General features: G+C 53.1%; 1 protein-coding gene across 1 annotated transcript; it reads left to right on the plus strand.

Moving 5' to 3' along the window:
- Window positions 1-9,589: 9,589 nt before the first annotated feature.
- On the plus strand, window positions 9,590-12,066 carry HRG_09747 (ATP-dependent DNA helicase PIF1; the record flags this gene model as incomplete). Its single annotated transcript, XM_044868218.1, has 6 exons — window positions 9,590-10,138; window positions 10,207-10,531; window positions 10,908-11,070; window positions 11,136-11,244; window positions 11,311-11,484; window positions 11,557-12,066. 6 exons carry the CDS (start codon window positions 9,590-9,592, stop codon window positions 12,064-12,066), a joined length of 1,830 nt encoding a protein of 609 aa, XP_044716799.1.
- Window positions 12,067-21,717: the final 9,651 nt, after the last annotated feature.

Here is a 21,717-nt window from a genome sequence, read left to right on the forward strand (position 1 = left end):
GTATCGAGTCTCCCAGCTCTCCATCTCCGCCGCGTCGATCTCGATCTCGGCGTAGTGGGGTTGTTCCGCTTCAGCCAGACAAGGCCCTCTCGACCACCCGCCGCCTCACCGACAAGAGACTCGACAGGTCGCTCGGTGCCGGCTTCTCCGCGCCCTGCCACGAGATGTGGATCTCGTCCAGTGCTTGCAAAGGGTGCGGGAGCACTTTGTGGCCAGCTCCTGCACATTGTTCGGAAACACCGTGATGTGGCCCTGACATGCCTCGGATACTTCACGCTCTGCCTCTGCCCGCCCGGAATGCTATATCTCGTGACAAACCCGTAACATGAGTTCAGCGAGATGAGCTTCTCTTCGACCGGCGTCAGTCCCTTGAGCTCATCGGGGAACATGTGCTCGCAGCCAAGGCGACTGTGAAGGTGGATCGCCGGCGACAGGCTCCTGCGCGCCAGGCATCGGCCACACTCGGCGCACACCGACACGGACTCGCCCTCAGGAAAGCAACTCCGGCATGAAAATGGTGAGCGGCCGCCCTTTGGTACGCAACTTGACAGCCAATGATCCCATGTAATCTCCTCAACTCTCCTCTCGTACACTTGCGGTAGCACACCATGCAGGTCCGTATCGGCAACGTGCTCGCATCGTGGAACGCCTGATAGAAGTCTCGCACCGTCGACACCTTCCTCTCGAGCGGTATTGGCGTGCACCACGTCTGATCGTTAGACAATCTCTCCTTCAAGGCAAAGTCTTCCTCCAAAAAGCGCAGCACACTCGCCAGGTCTTCGGCCTGCAGCTCCCGTCTCCTATGCCTTCCGATTCCACTTCGGACCTGTTTTATCGGGCGCCCATCCCGGCTAGGAAGACGGGCTCTCTTCCGCCTCCGGGACTGCCTCTGTCCGCGCAGCGAGCCGTCCGCTGCCTCTGCTGCGCCATCGTCCATGTCACGACCCTGGGCGCCAGCGTAGAGCCGCCAGCGCAGCACCTCACCAGTGTCACGTGCCCAAGCAGCATCACGTGCCCACGCGCGACCTCGTGTCTATATAAGGGCCCGCTCGGTCGTGTAGTCTAGTCTTCCTTTCTTGCTCCTTAGCTTTGAGTCTTTGTTCATAGTGCCAATACATCTTTATAGCCGTCAAGGCTCGTATGTGCCTGGCCGTAACACTACTCAAAGCTCAATCTTCGCGTGCCCCGCGAAACAAATATAGGCAACCTTCGCGTGCCCCGCGATAAACAAATAGGCACCCACAACCTGGTCCTTCGCGCTGGACTGAAAACTCGTGCACTCCGACCGACCGTTGACCCGTTGCACTAAGGACTGTGCCCCGACTCAACACCGACCGACCCTCCTGTGTGTGATCAGGAGCCCGACCGATTCGCTTCGTTAAGGACTGCGTTGCGAATCACTTCCGACCCCTCTGTATGTGATCAGAGGGTTGACTGTCCGTGAGGACACTCGACCAAGCCCTCCGAAGGTACTGGAGGCACCTGTCGACTCGTCTGCGTGTGCAGCTCGGCTCGGCCTTGACCCGCGCACGCACTAAGGACTGTGCAGCGCATCGACCCGTTCCTCTTCCTAAAGACTGGAAAGGAACAACCTCCGCCTGTCGACTTGACCCTCCTGTGTGTGATCAGGAGGTTTGGCCCACCGATTCGCTTCGTGTTGGATTCGACCCCGACTCGCCCTTGACTAGGTGATGCCGAAGAAACTCGACTACGGACCCCGACAAGGAAGTCAGTCCGTACGGCATCGCAAGTGCCTGATCAAGGCCCTCGACCCAAGACCAAGACCAAGACTCGACCCCGATTCTCCAGCTGCAAGAGGAGACGTCGGCCTCAATCGAAGACCCGCCAACGATGGCCCAAGTGACGGCTCAGCTGGCCGCCCGTCAACCTGCAATACTGGATCGAATGTGCTGCAGCGGAGGAGGGCTGCGAGGAACGAGACGATGACGACACAGCAGAGAAAGCCGTGAAACCAAGCCGCCGCCACGACTGACTACCTTGATACGCATATCAAGGCCTTAGACGGGGGCAGTGTCACGACCCTGGGCGCCAGCGTAGAGCCGCCAGCGCAGCACCTCACCAGTGTCACGTGCCCAAGCAGCATCACGTGCCCACGCGCGACCTCGTGTCTATATAAGGCCCGCTCGGTCGTGTAGTCTAGTCTTCCTTTCTTGCTCCTTAGCTTTGAGTCTTTGTTCATAGTGCCAATACATCTTTATAGCCGTCAAGGCTCGTATGTGCCTGGCCGTAACAGTCCACACCCACCTGTGCCCTTGGCCGCCGAACCGGTCCCCGACGGAGCTTGGGCAAACCCCATGCAATCGATGCTGCAAATTGCGCCGTTCGTCTTAGGTCTTGGAAAGTCGTATCCTTGGGCTGGATAGGTCGGAGCGTCGGTCCCTTTTCGAACGAACACCCGGGACACCGCCGGTCGCCGCCTTATCTCCCTGCCCGTCACCTTCAGGACCCCTCCTGGGGCAAAACGGCCGATGAAGGGGCGGACTGTTAGAGCCCACTGCCCCTGGTCTCCACGTTCTGTAGGCAACACGAACCTCGGAAGCGGACTCGGTGACTGACGTTGCGCGGAATTTCCGCTGCTGACCAAATTACGGACTTCCGTGCTCTGCTTGACCGCAAACCGCCTCGCGGCGGTCTTCTCGGCAGTGACTTTGCGATCGCCTCTGCATGCTTTCTCCATGCGGTTTCTTCGACCGCAGACTGCTTAGGCTGAATCAGCCGGAACGTTAATGCTTCATTCGCCACTGATCTGTATCTCCCGAACCGCCCCAACCTTGTCTCCCGTGCTCCGTGCCCTTCTCGGGAGTTGCCCTGTATCATCTCCGCACCCCGAAACAGGCACTCCCCGTTCCTACCCTCTTCTCCATCCTCGACTGACAACGAACAGGCTCCACGGTGAGCGGCCGCCTCGCCTAGCTTCCTGCAGGACTGTCCGCCATGCTACTGCCTCCTCGACGTCGACTAGCGTGGATTGGCAACAGGCTAGAAAGTTTTGGCTCCGGAGCACTTCCACTTGGATAATCTCGCTTCTTGGCGTACACTATTTCTTTCCGAGTGGGAAGCTTCCTAACGATCACTACTCATGGCCGTGGCGTTTCTTCCCTATAATGCTTGCCTATGGTACCGAAGCGATGCAATACTACTACCCTTTGTAATCCCCATTTACCCTCCCTATGTGCGTCCACCGTCCCGGCCCTCGGCTGGTCTCCACGTGCGACCTGCTACCCCAGCTTTGCCAAAGGCGGCCCTTCCATCGCCGTGCTCTCTTTGCACTCCAGCGAATCCTGGCTACTGCCGACCTCCGGCACATGGGGTGGCCGCCCCAACCGCCCGCCGCACACTTCCAACCATACTCTCCGGCCCTTCCAACGCCGTCCCACCCACCTTGCGCATCAGTTGCTCCATCAATATCTGCCACTCCACCTCGTCGAGCAACAGCCAAAAGGCTGCCGGCGATAACATGTCCACGGTGTCCTCGTGCAACCGGACTACCCGGCTAGGTTTGCTCCCTCGCCACCACCAACGTCGCATCAACGGCCTTCATGCTAAAGCGACAGCCAGGATCCCCCTGCCTGTCCTCTTGTAGTCGCTAGCCACCGGAGTCTCGACTTGCAAACCCTCTTGGAGAGTTCTCGTGACCAACTCGCATCCTCCTCCTCAGGTCGTCCCCATATCCGACTTCACCGTGTCCCAATAGTGGACTCGACACGGTCGGCACCCGCCTCGCTCAGCCGCACGCAATGCCCATCCAACTACCGACGACCGTCAAAAAGGGACCCCTGCAATACTACCATAACCTCTTTCTTTCCTTCACTCTCATTCGTTATTGTCGCCTTTGCTATCTACTCCATGCAACGATGACACCGAAGGGTACTGCTGGACTTTCTTTCTCCGCAGACTTACCCACACTAACCTTACTGTTCGCCGACCTCCAACTTCTCGCGACATAGCCATCACCCCTACTCAACTTCCAACCCCCGGCTCCCTACTTCACTCACGACCATAGAACCAGATGGTCGAGACTGTTCAAGAACCTCGCCAGCTCATTCCCGCATACCCCCGCTTCTGATCTATCACCTAGGTAGCATTCTCTGACTCTTAAGTCTCCCCGACCCTAGCCGCGAGCCCTCTTTCGAGCAGCAAGAAAACCTGCTTTATAGGATGCCCACCTCCACTCTGCGTAACCCCTCATTTACACTTCCACGGTGACTACATCTGCCATGTTCTCACGATGTCGGCCTCCCAGCTCAACGTCGATACCTCGTCCTCCCGCGGCAACCTCTTGACAGCCAGAAAATGCTGGCGCCGACATGTCCATGATGGCCTTTGTCCAGCCCGGCTGCCCGGCTAGGTTCGCCTACCAGAATGAGCATCGTGTCAAAGGGCTCAACGCAGAAACCCTAGCGAGGGTCTTCCTTCCCACGCCCTCATGGCTGTCGACTCCGGAGTATGCAGCAATCCGGTCAGATACTGGCAATCCATCGACCTGCATCTTCTTCAGCCTTAATATTTCCATATACAACCAACAGATAATCTCTCGGAATGGACCGAGCAATGGTTCTTCATGGTCGGCCGTGTTCATCCCTTTGCCCTGACGTGGGAAATCGAGCGACGTGATGGCTTGGAGTCGGACGATGATAACATCACAGAATACACCGTCCCCGCGCTTATAGTCCGCGATCACAGCTACCAACCGTGAGTCTATGCTCCAAATCTCTGTCGCCACTGCCCTCCTGACGATATCCATAGAATTGTCACTCGCACCTCAGCTCGGTGGATACTTTCCCAACGATACAACCCATTGTCTCCTTCACGGGACCTGTCATCGGCTCCGGCCGCGACCTCCTGCATGGAAACTCGGCTGCGGCCCTTGACGACACCCAGCTGAGCTGCTGCGGCTTTGTCCAGCTCTCCACCTTTATTTGTCCTGGGATTCCCGGCAAAACCCCTTCAAGGGCTTTCACCCTTCCAAGTTTTCGTCATCTTCCCATTCACGCTAATCCTTGGACCTCCTATGCAAGAAGATGACCGAGAGGCGCGACAGCCAGTTCCAGTCGAACGCTCTCTTCACCTGTACGGGCAAAATCGCCGGCTTACTGGATCACCAGATCATGAAACATGCCCCGGCTTTCGACCAAGACTATATCTTCATCGTCGTCCCCGACACGTGGACTTTCCACGACAAGGCCATGTCCGACCAGGCTTCTGCAACACAACTACTGCCGACGACACCCAAGAGCGCGGTCGGCAATCCTCGGACTATAGCGTTGCGTTGGCCAGGTTTACCTCTACGAAGAAACCCAAGGCCGCCCAAAGCCCCGCCTCCCCACGCCGCATGCTTCTGGCCCAGTCGATCCCTTATGCTGGCATCAAGTCGGTCATTGCCCGATCCCTACCAAACCCCAACCAAGAGACCGCGACTTTCTCCCGAAACTTCCACCATAATCACCGACTGTGAAGGTCAAGACTCCCAAATCCGATACCTCCTCCTTTCTGTCCCCGGAAGACCCCGCAGAGTCAGAGACGGACACCGAACAGGTCAATCACCAAGACACATCCGCCTCTGGCTCTATCAGACCTCCCGCGTCGATATCTTCCCGACCACTGCGCGCCCGACGTCCGCCCAAGAATATTCTCTAAACTTTAAAGCATCAAACGAAACAATACAACATGACAACATGTCTCATCATCCTCAAAATCAACTGCCAAAGGCTCGAATAGCACATTCTCTTCTCTTCTTGTTCTCCTTTTCATGAAGACGATCAAGTCAAAACTTCCCAATATACTCCTTATTCTGTTTATACCTACGACTTATACCGGTAGCACATGTAAACTTTCCGAGCCTTCCACTCGCCCAGACATGCATTACCCACTCACATCTCTCTTCAACCCTGCCGTCTCTCCACGCCCTTTGAGTTTGCGCCTTTTAAACAAAATCTCCCTCCAGCGGCCTAGCCTGCCTCCCCGACGCTCTGTCTCGGTTTCACTCACGATAATGCTCTACGTCTCTCGCCGTGTCTCGTATCTCGACCTCACTCTTCTTCCTGTCTCCTATCTACTGTCGCCAACTCTCTCTCTCTCTTCTGTAGCCAACTCTTCTCCGGTTCTCTTGTCGCCAAATTTCGTTCCGAAAGGCTTCTTTGCGCGAGCCGCGGCTGGCGAGCCTTCCTCTCGTAATGAGGGTTTGGTGCAGACAGGGGTCAATAAGTTTCCCGAGTTCTGATTGGCCCGAATTTTGTATGGACGGCCGCAAAACGTGCAACAATTGGATAACGGCTGCAAAAAGGTGGGACTAGGTGTCTGTGGCCCGTAGCAACCCTGGTTTGTTTACTTGCGCGTCGCCTTGACGTGGAAACTTCGTTGAAGCAACGCGTCTTGATGCGTGGTTCGCGAAGTACTGAGTCCTAAGTCTACTCCCTCAAGGGCTTCAAGATGGACTCGATTTCCATTGTCTGTGCCCGCTGTGGCGAGGAGAAACCGGCGGGTGACTTCGTCAGCAAACGGAAGTCTGTTTGGAAGATCAAGAACTGCCTCGCCTGTCGTAGTCAGTGCAATTCTCATGTCAGCTCCGTCTTCCTCACTCCGTAAGGCCATTCAACGCTAACTAAATGAAGAACTCCAGATCCAGAGGCGCGACCCTGACGTTGAGAAATCTCGCCGCCCGTCCTTCCTTAGCCGAGAGACCTGCTCTGAAGAGAACTGAAGGGAATGCTGGTCTATCGCCTTGCAACGAGAGATCCGGAACCCGGCCCACATCGCCAGAGAAGCTATGGCAACTTCATACAACTAGGAGGTTATTCGGAGAGCCAAAGAGCCAGCCCCAGGTAGTGCTTGGGACGCCAATTCCACCAACCCAACAGAGCTCGCGGCTCTTCCGGACTCTTGCTCCCTCCCCCACCGTACAGCCAACGACCCATCCGATCGCCTCAGATTCTAGTCCGTTTACTGTACGAAGCATCAGCATAGCCGACAAAGATTACTCTTACCTAGCGTCTAGGTTCCACAAAGGTGGGAAGCACTCACAAGATGATGCCTCCAAGACTGGGGCGAGGGCCAAGCAGGCCGCTATCCAGCGCGACCACCGTTCACGGCGTCGTGCAGGGGAGATTGTGTCACCGACTCCCACAATATCCCAACTCGGCGTCTTTAAAGGTTCGGAGGTTCCTGGAGAAGATATCCTTGCGCTGTGCTCGCAGTAGTTTGTTTGCGCTAACCACGGAACGTAGATGCGAGTCAAGATCGACCGCAGCTGATTGGGCTTCCAGATGGGGATGAGGTAAGGAGGGAAGGACATGACAGCGGCCAGTTCTCTGAGTCCGATATTGACGCTGAGGCCTACTTCAACTTGCTGCTTTCACCCGCTCGACCTCGCCGGTACCTCAAACAATTAGAGGTGGAGCCCGATTCCGATCTAGGGGACGAAGACGAGGACAGCGATGATGATTACGTGGATGGAAGCCCTCTTCGCCATCGCATGCGGCAGCCTTCGGCACAGCCAAGGCGTGGCGGCCGTGGTCCTGCCCCAGGTACAGGAGGGCGGCCGAGACAATCTCGAAGGCAAACTTGACCGTTGAGGCCGCCACGACGTGTTCGGAGCCCGGTAATGATTCCACCTGAACAGTCGGCGGTATTTCACGCACAAGATCCGGCGTGGAATGGCGACCTCGACGCTTGCGCCTTGACTGACCGTGACAAGACCACCCTCCGCGAGTTCTGGACAAAGCTGGACAATGACCAAATGCAGTTTTGCAGTCGATGCCAAGAGAGTTGGTTTCAGATGAATATCGATACTGACGGCATTTGTGCGCGTTGCTATCGAAAGGATGCGAAACGCGGCCCCCGCGAGCCGCATTTCTTCTCTGCGGATAATCAGCTCGACTTTGGCCCTGTGTCGGCCCGGTTGCCCGAGGTTACGCCTACCGAAGAGTCGTTGATTGCTCGCGTTCACGCCCACGTCAACATTATGCTTGTGCGAGGGCAGCAGTACAAATATCGGGGGCACGTCGTTCACTTCCTCCGCGAGGTTGGCTTAGTGTACAACTAGCTCCCGCTGTTGCCGCAGGAGTTGAACACTGTATTATTACGGCCTGCCAATACGTCGTCCTACGCCAATCTTAGCCGGCAATTCACCCGCCAGTTCCGTGCGCCGCCAGGCGGTTGTGATATGGCTCAACTACCTGCGGCGCCATCATCCTGGCTATCGATGCATCGTTATCGACGAAGAGCGGCTGAGCCAACTGCCTGAGAATGGCAATATCCTGGATGCAATACCCCAAAGTCAGGTGGAGGCTGCCGATGTTGGACCCGAGGAAGATCACGAGGCAGAGCCTGACCTAGAGGACGAAGCTGCGGTGCCGGACCTTTTGGCCAGGACACGGAGCTCGATGCTCCGCGGGCTATTCTCACTAGAGAATCAGAAGCTGATGCAGAGCTTCCCACGAACGTCCAGGCTCGGCCGCAACACGAGTTGCAGCTCCCGAATATACGGCACACGCCAATAAACGAGTTCAATCGCTCTCATGCCCTTCTCTCCTTGGCCTTTCCCTGCCTCTTTCCTGACGGTAGAGCTGACTTTGTTGAGCCTCGATTACGCTCCATTGATTACAAGGATTACATTGAGCACGCGATGCGTTGGCATGACGGGCGTTTTGCCCGCCACCCGACCTTCCGCTTCGTCGCATTCAACACTCTAATGCGGTCACAGGCACGTACACGGTCCAAGTTCTTTGTGAAGCAGCACGATGGCACTCATGAAGCGCTCACAAGAGAGCGGCTTGTTCAGGCGCTCCAGCACAGCGAAGACCCCGAGGCGCAGGCGCTGATCAACTCGATCACAAGACACGCAGTGTCTATTCGCGGTACACGCCCCTTCTGGAACAAAAAGAGGCAGGACCTGGAGGCTTATGCCTATAACCTTGGCTGTCCTGGTGCATTCATCACATTTAGCCCGGCAGATCTGCACTGGCGGAGTCTCTACCAACACATGCCCCGATATGAAGAATGGCTGGCCGCATCCGAGTCGGAGAGGATGGCTCTATCCCGCCAGTTATTGCGGCAGAACCCTCACATTGCAGCTTTCACTTCTACCGCCGATACTGCTTCTTTCGGGATATCGTGTTAAGGAAGAAGTTCAACGTCACGGATTACTGGGATCGGTATGAATGGCAGGGCCGTGGTAGCCCGCACAACCATGGCCTGTACTGGATGGAGGATTGCCCCGGGACCGACATGGAGGACGAAGCCGCTCGAGGTATTCGCACGCACGTGGGGATTTCACATCACCGCTATCAACCCCGAGCCGAGTAGGACTGTGCCTCAAGGTGAGGGTAATCCCCTGAGCGCGGATCCGCTGGGCACGGAGATGACGTTCTTGCGGCTCTCGCAAATTGTCAACCGCTGCCAGCGTCACAAATGCAATACCACGTACTGCTTGCGCGTCAGAAAGCGAACGGGCGATCTAGCGAGGGACATGGAGGCGGCTGCTGCAGATATCGAGGCTGCAAATGCGGCCAATCCAGAGAGGGAGTGCCGCTTTGACTTCCCTCGCGCCTTGCGGGAGCTGGCCGCAGTTATGAGGAAGGAAGGAAGGTCGTACTTCGTCTTCGAGGCGGCCCGGAACGACAGCCTCATGAACCATTTCAATCCTGCTATTGTCCTAGGCTGGCTGGCCAATATCGACATATCTCCTTGCACCAGCTTACAGGCGGTTATTACGTACGCTGCGAAGTACTGCAGCAAATCTGAGAAGAAGACCGAGCCATACTGCAAGCTGGCCGACCAGGTGTTGCCACACACAGCGCACCTTCAGCCCCTGCTCTCCTTCTCCTCTCGCCTTATGAATAAGCTGATTGCCGAGAGGATTACTCGGCGCAAGAGATTTCCCACCTGCTGCTCAACATCCTCTGCAGGAAGGTACGCGGATGGTGGTGTACGTCGACTGCCGCCCGTTGAGCATCATGCGCGGTCGTACCGCGTCGACGATGATGTCAATGAGACTGTCGGCAGCTACCAGAAATATCTGGAGAGAAATGGTCAGCATGAACGAGTAACCTACCTTGAGTACCTTCAGTCGTACAATCTCAAGACGTGGAGGATACTCTGTGCGAACGCGAAGAAGAGGGTCCTGTCTTACTTCCTCGGTACCGGCCGGAGGCTTCTCCCCAGTTTCATGACTTCTGCCGTGTCAAGTTGATGATGGTCCATCCGCATCGCTACCCAGAGGAGTTGCTCACTGTGGGCGGGCAGCGGTTCGAATCTTTCGCGGCCGCGTACCAATACTGCCGACAGCAGCACCATTCCCATGAGGACGACCATTACGGAGAGCCAGGAGCAAAGGAACTGAGGGCAGAGGACGATCAGTTTGAGCTGGAGGAGCATGTGGATCCCGTTGTGGAAGAAGATTGGCATGAACTCGCCCGCATGCTGCCGGATCATCCGCTGGGGGAAGAGGACATCGACATACTCGGCCGCCGAGACCTCGATGTGAATTATGATTGGACTCCCACGTTGGACGGTATACCGACAGTGGCATTCTGACCGGCGACTACTGGAAGCAGCGCAAAGCGGAGAACCCCATGTCCCTTGAGGTGGATGATCAACCCTTGGATGCTCGCGATTCCCTAAATCCGGAGCAGCGTCTAGTGTACGACACGGTCATGGACCACTTTCTGACCCAGCACGCTTCCCAGCTGCTGCTCCACGTAGATGGCGGAGGCGGCACCGGCAAGTCATACCTCATTAACATACTCCGCCCACCTCCAAGCCGCCGCAGGCGGGGGGAACGCCTGTTTGGCGTGCCGCTCCACAGGCGTTGCGGAAATCAGATTTCGGGCACTACCTTGCACTCCCTGTTGCATCTCCCAATCAACAAAGACTTCAAGCCCTGTTAGCGATTGACAAGGCTCAGCTCCAGAAGAAGCTGAAGGATGTCAAGTACCTGATCATTGATGAGAAGAGCATGCTAGGACTGCGTCAACTATCATGGATCGATGACCGTCTCCGCGAGGCGTTCCCGAATCGGAATGAGGAATTCTTTGGCGGCCTGAATATCCTGTTGGTTGGCGACTTCTTTCAACTTCCCCCAGTGCTGCAGAAGCCGCTTTATTACGACAAGGAAGTGCAGGAGTAGAGATCAAGGGCCGGAACGCATATCGGCGCTTCGACAAGACGGTCTTCTTAAATGTTGTCCAGCGTCAGCGTGGTGACGACCAGGAGGCATTTCGCACGGCCCTCGGGGTTGCGACTGCACCAACTATCCAGGAGTCCTGGAAGCTCCTCTCCAGTCGTGTACAGGCGAAGCTAGACGATCGGGAGGTTGCCAAGTTCGACAACGCCTTACGGGTGTACGCTACGAAAGACAGGGTCAACGAGTTCAACCACTACCACCTCGACCGCCTCGGCCGGCCTGTCATCCAGGTAATGGCCAAAAACGTAGGCCCTGGCGCCGCGGCAGCGCCTGATAACAAGGCGGGCAACCTTGCGAAGCAGATCCCCATATGCATTGGCTCCCGTCTGATGCTGACGTCCAACCTTTGGCAGCCAGTTGGCCTCTGCAACGGCGCTCGTGGCACAGTTTACGATATCGGCTGGGCACCTGGGGTCGACCCCATCCAAGACCCTCCCTGCGTTATCATGATGGAGTTTGACAAATACAGCGGACCGGTATTCCTGACCACCCCTGATGGCAGGAAGATTGTGCCGATTCTCCCAGTGGAGAGGGACTTCCTCATCGGAGCCACTCTCTGCACTCGCACCCAGTTTCCTCTGATCGTATGCTACGCAATTACCGTGCACAAGTCACAAAGCATCACCGAGGACATGGTCGTTACAGATCTGTCCTGCCGAGACTTCCAGACTGGTTTAAGCTACGTGGCCGTCTCACGCGTGAAGACGCTGCAGGGTCTGATGCTGGATGCGCCGTTTGACCGCAATCACCTGACTTATGCATCTCCGCCCGAGGGCATCAAAATGAAGATGAGGGATCAGCAGATCCGCAGACGACAGGTTCTTACTCGGAACCCCTACAAGACATACCACGGGCCAGCGTAACTCCAGGTTATGCAACTCGCATTGGAGAAATATTGCCAAAATTATCCGTGGGCGTAGATAATGTAATTATTGCATGATTGTAGATAATTTGACTGCTCGGTGATTGACTGCTTGGCCCGTTAGCCCGCGGACTCGCAGCCTTCGGCTGATTGTACGCCTTGCACAACCGCTCTAAACTGCAAGGCGTGACGTAGTATTTTAACATGATACATAGTATGGCCCTTGCTGAATCGAAAACATCTGCCGCAGCAAGTTTCTTTGCTCCTAGGACCCGGCGTAAATTGCCAACGCAGAACTATGCCCGCATCGAACGTCCTCAAATCAACCCTCAGAATCTCGCGCGCGCGCGCTCTGACCCTAGCACAACTCCGGCTCCTTCGTCCCCTCTTCCGACTGGCGAAGATACAATTGTCTGCGCCCCCCCGGGCCATCCTGACTGTGAGTCAGATGATGACATGCCCGACGCGGATACACCAGAGCCGCCATTGACAGTACCGGTAGTCATATGACGCTCGCAGAGAAAGCCGGACTTATCAAGAAGTGGGCCGACAACAAACAGAAGCATGTTCGCAAGAAGAGAGACAAGAACAGCCACGTTTATTGGTACATGCAGAGGGAAGCCATTGACAGAAGCTTTTACTCGGAGTACAAGGATGGACCGAAGATATTCCAAGAGTTCCGGTGGACTTGTATAGAGTGCCTTCAAAATCCTTCTACTCTTCGGAAGATATTCCAGGTCCTTGAATCGAACCGCCGAGGGGTTACCTCTGGCATGGGAGACCATTTAAAATCCCACAATATTACGAAGGAGTCTCACCACGCTCGAATCAATGGATACGGCCGCGCCATTGGCGGAGGAGATTACCGGTATACAGAGGCAGATGCATGGAGCGGTCGACCCCGGCAAAGAGCAAGGCTCACGGCAAAGGAGTCTATCCGCCAGTGGTTTGTAAAACACCGACAACCCTTCTCCGTTGTTGAGACCCCTGCTTTCCAAGAGATGTTCTTGGCTCACAATACAACCTGTGTGTACAGGAGTCGTATAACTTTACGCAATCATATCTACACAGACTTTGTCGAACGCAGAGAGAAGCTGAAGATTGAGCTTGAGTACAATTGTGCTACCATCTCGCTCACCCTTGATATCTGGACAGCACCGAATCGGGTGCCTATTTTCGCCATTATTGCGCACTGGATTACGCCGGAGTTTGAGGAGGGAGAAGAGGTTATTGAGTTTATCGAGCTCAAAGGATCGCACACTGGCAAACAACTAGCTGAGATAGTTGAGAAGACACTTGAGGAGCTCAGGCTGTTGACTTGGTATGAGACATGGACCAAGACATGTTTAGGCAGCACTTACAAGTGGTGAGTCACTGGATAGTGGCACGGACGTGCCACTATGTATATATATGTTGAGAGCTGTCAGACAGAATTGAATAGAAGCAAGTTCAATCGCAACAGGTTATGCACCGGTTGCTTTTATTTTGCTTCCACTGCACGATTGAACTCGGCATATGAGAACACTTTTTCGTCAAGAATCGACGGTTGACAGCAAAGACCCGGCACTATGGGCAAGAAAGACTACAAAGGAACCATCCTTGATGGAAGAGACTCCTTTGACAGCTGGAAGATGGATCTTGAAGATAACTTGTTGAGTGACGATCTTATGAGCTGCGTCACCGGTATGGCAACAGCGGAATCGTCAGATTTATCAATGCCAGGAGAGAATGCTGCGGACATTAAAAATGTCTCTCTTGCGAGAATGAAAATACGACAGAGTATTGACCAGATCCACAAGAACTCAGTCAACCATCTCACCGATCCACGAGCAATTTATCAGTCCTCGTTAAGCGATACGCGATATCGAACAAAGCAGGAAGACCTGGCTAGCCTCTGAAAAAGCGAAGGCGAGAGGCCATGGATAGCAAAGAAAAGGCAAACGCGGTCAGGATCCTTGAAGACAGTGGTAGTGAATCTGAGAGATCTACCTACTTGCTTCCGAACACAAAAGTAACAGCCCTCCACAATGGTATCTCGACAGCTGTGCTTCCGTCCATATCACCCCAAGGGAAGACCAATTTATCTCAAAGTTGTCCCTACAAAGACAAGTGTTGAGATTGCAGACGGCTCCGAGGTTCGTTCAAGAGGGAAAGGAGATGTGAGGATCTTTACGTCTCACAGAAAGGAAGAGCAAGGTCGACAATAGTACGTGGGGTGCACTACATCGCGGAGGCGACGAGCAGCCTGCTATCAGTCGGTGAACTGGAAGACAGGGGAGCATGTATTGTCGTGGACTCTCCGGGAAGACAGTCACGGTGACAAGAAATCAGGAGGAGGTGCTGTTTGGCCACAGACATAAAAGGTGTGGCGCTTGAGCCAGACAAGAGGGCACCGAGCCCATACAATCCAAGAAAAGGATGGCGATAACGGGGTAGCGCTGAAGTCAATCCTGAAGATGCCTGAAAGACTACTACATGCTAGGCTGGGACACCCTGGAAAGCATATGGAGGGCAAACTGAACGCCATAATGGATGATCTCGGAGACAGCTCATTCTGCCCGTCATTCTGCTCAAGCTGCACCGAGGCCAAAATGACAAGAAAGGTCTCAAGGGAGCCAATGTCTGCGGTGACAGAAAAGCTAGAGAGAGTCCATATAGATCTTTGGGGGCCAGTTGAGCTATCACTTCAAGGAATGAAGTACATGCTGACAATCACCGATCAGGCTACCGGGCGAGTTTGGGTTTATTTCTCTAGAGACAAAACGAGAATTACCGACAAGATCAAAGCCTGGGTAGTTGTTGCAGAGGCAGAGTGTCGCGAGTACGGAAAAGGCGAAAAGGTCAAGGCGATGCGCTTTGATCGCGGAAAGGAATTTCTAAACGAGGCAATGAAGGTATTTTGCACGGAAGAACTATTCGGATCGAACCAACAGTGGGCTACCACCCGGAGAATAGTATCTCTGAGAGGAGCATGAGAACCATATCAGAGAGGGGTCTGCTATGCGTCACGAAATGGACCTCCCGGCAGCATACTGGGAGTTTTCGAATGCAACAGCGGCCTATCTGAGAAATAGGGAGTTGTCAAGGGAATGGCTAAAGCCCATGGGAGTTATGGCGTGGAGAGCCAAGATCAGGGCACTTGAGAGTGTTCGGATGTCCTGCCTGGGTATTTATTCCCAAAGAAAGAGAACAAAGCTTCTGAAAAGAGCATGGCAAGGAGTTTTTGTTGGATACAAAGAGGAGACAGATAAAATCTATCTAGTCTGGAACCCAGCTGATAAGAAGGTCCACGAGGTTCGATTCGTGGAATTCGATGAGAGCAAGTATATGGACAATGAAATCAGCCAAGAATCACAATCGCAGTATGACGATGAGAAGGAAGAGAAAAAGGAGCAAGGGGAGCTCACTGATGATGACTCTGATGCCGAAGATTCGGTCGGGGATAGGACTACGGACCAGGAAGCTACAGAAGCTGGGGAGGATGCCGGAGAAGCAGCGGATGGGAACCCGACCGACCAAGACACTGCAGATTCGGAGGAAGAGCTCCAAGGAGACACAATCATTGTCAATACAGGGGAGGCGGATATAACCTCTCCTGAAAGGAGTCTGCCGAAAACAAGATCCCAGATTCGACGAGAGGCCGTGGCACTCAAAAGAGCAGAGAAGCAGCGAGCAGAGCTGGAATGGCGGCAAAGAGAAGAACAGCGCATGGCAGAACGTCTGAAGAAGCGAGGGGAGAGTGGCAGGAAGGAAAGAGCCATGGTAGCAAGGACGCTTCTCCAGCCTAATACAGACCTGTACGACTTCGACCCGAAAAAGCTTACCTTCCGACAGGCGATGAAAGGCAGTGAGAAGGATCAATGGGTAGGAGCTATAGATGAGGAAGTTCAGAATCTCATTCGACGACAGACATTCTCGGAGGAAATCAACGAAGTTGACGTGCACGGAGAAGAAGTAGTTGATGCCAAGCTTGTGTTTGATCACAAGAAAGACAAAGAAGGAAGATACTACGGTATAAAGCACGTCTAGTCGCGAGAGGTTCACACAGAAACACGGGATCAATTACGAGGAAACCTTCGCACCCACGATCCGGCTCGATGCGATGAGGATCATTCTAGCTTTAGCGGCGAAGAAAGGCTGGAAGGTATACCAGATGGATGCTGTGGCTGCGTTCCTTGCAGCAGACCTAAAGGAAAGGATCTTCATGAAAGTGCCAACTGAGCTCCAGCAATATTTCGGGAAATACGTTCAGATCCTGAAGAGTTTGTACGGATTGAAGCAAGCAGCAAGGATGTGGTATTTGCTAATATCAGAATATCTCAAGGAGATTGGTTTCTCACCGATGACAGTGGATCCGACAATATTCAGACATACAGAGTCGGGGGTAATCATCGGCGTGCACGTGGATGACTTTATGATTACAGGGGACGAGGTTGCCATTGAACGGGTCAAGGAAAAGCTGAAGGAAGATTTGAGATGAAAGACCTCGGAGAAGCAGAGAACATTCTCGGAATTCGGATTCAAAGGCACAATGGAAAGCTGATGATTGATCAATCACAATTTGCGAAGGAAACCGTGGCAGAATTTCTACGACGACTCAATGAAGCACGCAACCCCATGGAACCTGGAGCTATACGGAAGCTCGTTGAGGAACCGGGACGACCTCTGAACCATGACGAATGGTTGAAATACGTGGAATTGCTCGAAAGCTGATTTGGCTATGCAATACGAGGTTCGACATTATATTCGCAGTTAACAGAATGGCATCTTTCACGGTAGAGGCATGCTGGAACCACTGGAAGGCTTTGCTACGAATATTGGGTTATGTCAGCAGGACTATTCACCACGGTATCACATATGGCGGAAATAATGAGCACGCACAAGGAGTCGAAGGCAGCGATATCGACTATTATTCCATTGACCACAACATCGAAGGGCACGTCGGCTCTGCAGGCCTACAAGATGGGGAAGCGTTCTCTGACACCGACTACGCTACTGATCCAAGGGACCGGAAGAGTATCCTGGGGTTCGTCTTTATGGTCTACGGAGGCGCCGTCATGACGTATAGCAAGAAGATGAAATCAGTGGCAAGATCTACGCAGTGTTGCTAATAATATGACAATAAAGTAGTATACTGCAGTATATACAATACAATACGCGATTTCTCATATTGTACCAATACAATATGCTCGCCGTCATATTGTGACGATACAATATAGCGCCTTCCATACTGGCAATATATGGCTTGTATTGTTTGTATTGGTTGGTGGTCATTCGCCTTTCCGTTCCCCAATTCGCGCCAATATGATGACGCGTCAAGAAACACGCGTAAATATAAGCATGTTCTATGTATTGTTTTTCGTCTGGCGGACCTCCAGGACGTAAAAGTTTCCTATTGGCGCACGGAAACGCGTAAATGTATGTATAAATCCAGACCTACAGGGTAGCGGCTCGCCGTCCAAACACTGTTTTCCTCATCAACCCCGCTTTCCCACCCCAGGACTTACAAGCAATCTCGATGCCTCAACAATGCCTGCCTTTTGTTCAAACATCGCCGCGACGGGATTCGTCAATATCAGACGAATACTCGGAGATTTCCAGCCCACGGTTGCATGATCCAGATGAGACCCAAACCACTGAATGCCAATCGTCGCAACCTCGCACGGCCTCCATAAACCCTTCGGCCAAGCCAAGAACATCATGGGTCTTTTCTCATATGCCAGACGAGGACATAGAGACGAAATACTACAATCAGCGGACCGGAAAAGAAGAATGGCGTTGCAAACACTGTGACAAAACGTATTGCTGTTCCGGTGGAACTGCGGCCCCAGCCAAGCACCTTACGGATCCTCCTCCTGACGGTCACGGCCTTGTGAGGGAACGATCATGTGACTTTCATACTTTGTGAATGGCCCCACTTTATTCATATAAATAGCTTGGGTCAGAGTCTTCCTTAGGAACCTCTTGCTCTCTTTGTCAACAATCACTTCATCCAAGTCGCACTCGACCTTGTTCGTGCACTTGTACCGTCACATATTGTTGACCAATTACCCTCTTCGATAGATCACCGTCCGCGACGTGACTATTGATCTCAGCACCCGCGGAGTCATTCAATTGATCCTCTGCACCGACCCGGAACTCGGACGATTCGCTCAATTAACGGACCAGCCTTCCGACACCAACCTCGGCGATTAATTTTGATCGATCACTGTCGACATGACCATTGATTTCGACACCAGTCAACCACCCAGCTGTCCGGCATCAATCCGGGCGGTTGCCACCTTTTTGATGGATCACTGCCGACGTGACCATTGATCTCAATGCCAATCAACCACCCAACCGTCCGGCATCAACCCGGCCGAGCGGTTACCCCGTTTTGATGGATCACTGCCGACGTGATCTATTAATCTCAATACCAATCAACGAACCAGTCGACCGGCTCCAACCCGGCCGGGCGGTTACCCGATGGATCACTGCCGACGTGATCTATTAATCCCAATACCAATCAACGAACCAGTCGACCGGCTCCAACCCGGCCGAGCGGTTACCCCGTTTTGATGGATCACTGCCGACGTGATCTATTAATCTCAATACCAATCAACGAACCAGTCGACCGGCTCCAACCCGGCCGGGCGGTTACCCCTTTTTGATGGATCACTGCCGACGTGATCTATTAATCCCAATACCAATCAACGAACCAGTCGACCGGCTCCAACCCGGCCGAGCGGTTACCCCTTTTTGATGGATCACTGCCGACGTGATCTATTAATCTCAATACCAATCAAACATCCAGCTGTCCGGCTTCAACCCGGGCGGTTACCACCTTTTGATGGATCACTGTCGACGTGACCATTGATCTCAATGCCAACCAACCACCCAACCGTCCGGCATCAACCCGGGCTGTTGGTTATCTCTCTTCGATAGATCACTGTCCTCGACGTGACTATTGATCTCAGTACTCGTGGAGTCATTCAATTGATCCTCTGCACCAACCCGGAACTCGGACGATTCGCTCAATTAACCGACCAGCCTTCCAACACCAACCTCGGCGATTTCTCTTGATCGATCACTGTCGACGTGACCATTGATCTCAATGCCAATCAACCATCCAGCGACCAGCCGTCCGGCATCAACCCGGGCGGTTACTCCTTTTGATGGATCACTGTCAACGTGACCATTGATCTCTATACCAATCAACCAACCAGTCGTCCGGCTTCAACCCGGGCGGTTACCCCTTTTTTGATGGATCACTGCCGACGTGATCTATTAATCTCAATACCAATCAATCATCCCGCCGTCTGGCATCAACCCGGGCGGTTGGTTATCTCTCTTCGATAGATCACTGTCCCCGACGTGACTATTGATCTCAGTACTCGTGGAGTCATTCAATTGATCCTCTGCACCAACCCTGAAGAGTGACGATTCGTTCAATCCGCCAACCAGTCGTCCGACTTCAACCCGGGTGGTTACCCTTTCTTGATGGATCACTGTCCCAGACGTGACTATTAATCTCAACAGCAATCGATCGACCAGCCTTCTGCACCAACCCGGACGATCGACCATTTCACCATCACCAACCAATATTAGCCTTTCTACAGCCTACCATTCAGTATCTAACAGTCAAACCGAAAGTGCCAACTCATTCCTTTTGCAACATGGGAACCGCTACACAACGTCGTCAACGCTCACATAGCCATCAAAAAGTTCGAGAGGCGTTGCCAGAACAAGCCCAGACGTACGACGCAACAAGTGTAAAGTGCTCGCCTCCAAACTCAGCAAGACGTGGAAGAATCCAGAAGCGATGGAGTAAGGGAGGCCCATATGTGAGGGAACGATCATGTGACTTTCATACTTTGTGAATGGCCCCACTTTATTCATATAAATAGCTTGGGTCAGAGTCTTCCTTAGGAACCTCTTTCTCTCTTTGTCAACAATCACTTCATCCAAGTCGCACTCGACCTTGTTCGTGCACTTGTACCGTCACAGGCCTCCCAAAAGGCGCGCCACGAACAGCCAAAGTCACGAATATACGAACTATTCTCGAGATAGCTCGTGTTACGGCCAAAGAACATCCCCGAAAACGCCGTCGGCTCAACGATCAATCCGGAGACTCGATCGACCCAGACCAGCTCGAAGCTTTATACGTAAGGTTTATTACGTCCTGTTCTCTCCCATTTAGGCTTGTGGAATGCCCAGAATTCCGAGCATTCTTAGCCTACCTCAACGCCGATATCGATACTTGGCTTCCAGATACACACGAGACCATCAAGAAATGGATTATGCGGCAGTACGAAGGTCAGAAGGAGAAGGTCAAGCAGCGCATCCAGTCAGCAAAGTCAAAAATTCATATCAGCTGCGACCTATGGACTTCCCCCAACTCTTTGGCCATCTTAGGCGTAGTTGCTCATTACGTTGCAGAAGACAGTCAGTTGGAACACCATGTCTTGGCTTTGAAAGACATCGACAGTGAGCACGACGGATATCACCTGGCAAGGGCAATTTTGGAAGTGGTTGATGACTGGGGTTTGCTTCCAACCTTGGATATTTTGTGATGGACAATGCAGGCAATAACGATACAATGATGAGATCTCTTTCCTTGGTAAGTACGGCGCACTGTTTTTCTGACTGGCCCTAACATTTACAGGCCTTCTACGTCGATATGACATTCGATACGATCCCAAATCTCACCGACTCCGCTGCCAAGGTCACATTATCAACCTTGCCGCCAAAGCTTTCCTCTTCGTTACCGATAATGAGAAGCTCAAAGACGACGAACGTGATGGGCATAATGTGACACTAAAAGAGATCGAGGCGTGGCGGAAAAGGGTCCCCTTGGCAAGCTCCACAACTTCGTGGTTTTCGTCCAAAGTAGTGTTCAGCGTCGCCAAAAGTTCTAAATGACGACAAAGGCCCTTGAGTCATCGTTTGCAACTCTTGACAATGTTCTCTTGGCTATGGACTTCGTATTGGCGCAATTCGAAGCAGGAAAAGAGGCACATATCGACGATCCGATTATGGCACCAATGTATAACTCGGGCTGGGCGAAGATGGATAAGTACTATTGTCTTACTGACGAATCGCCTGCCTACGTCGCTGCGATTGTGCTTCACCTTCGCATAAATGGCACTACATACACGAAAACTGGAAGAAGGAGTGGGCTGACTCGTCAAAGAAGCTGATGGAGACACTGTGGGATGATTATAAACCTGTGGAGCCGCCTTCTCTATCTGAGGTTCCGTTGACGACCACGAACGAGTTCTTGAATTGGAGAAACAAGCACCTACAACCAGCACTTATCACAGACGAGTACGAGCGATGTTGTAAGTCTGAACGGGTTTATGGGTTCACAAGCGCCTCGCATGGTGGCTGGAGGAAACACAGCAAAAGAACTACCCATACCAGAGCAAAATGGCGGTGGATATACTGTCAATTCCGCAATGTCTGCTGAGCCCGAAAGACTCTTCTCTGGGGCAAAAATAACCATCACAGACCGTCGAAATCGACTTGGGAGTGATGTAATTCAGGCATTGGAGTGCTTGAAGTCATGGTTTGGGATACAGGATTTTCAGGGTGACGATATTTCAGCAACGACGGTTGAATAATGAGGGTCACGTGGGATATACGGGATATATTGTTTTACTGGCAATATATT

Source organism: Hirsutella rhossiliensis, assembly GCF_020360975.1.
Source record: "Hirsutella rhossiliensis strain HR02 chromosome Unknown scaffold00013, whole genome shotgun sequence".
Taxonomy (NCBI): Eukaryota; Fungi; Ascomycota; class Sordariomycetes; order Hypocreales; family Ophiocordycipitaceae; genus Hirsutella; species Hirsutella rhossiliensis.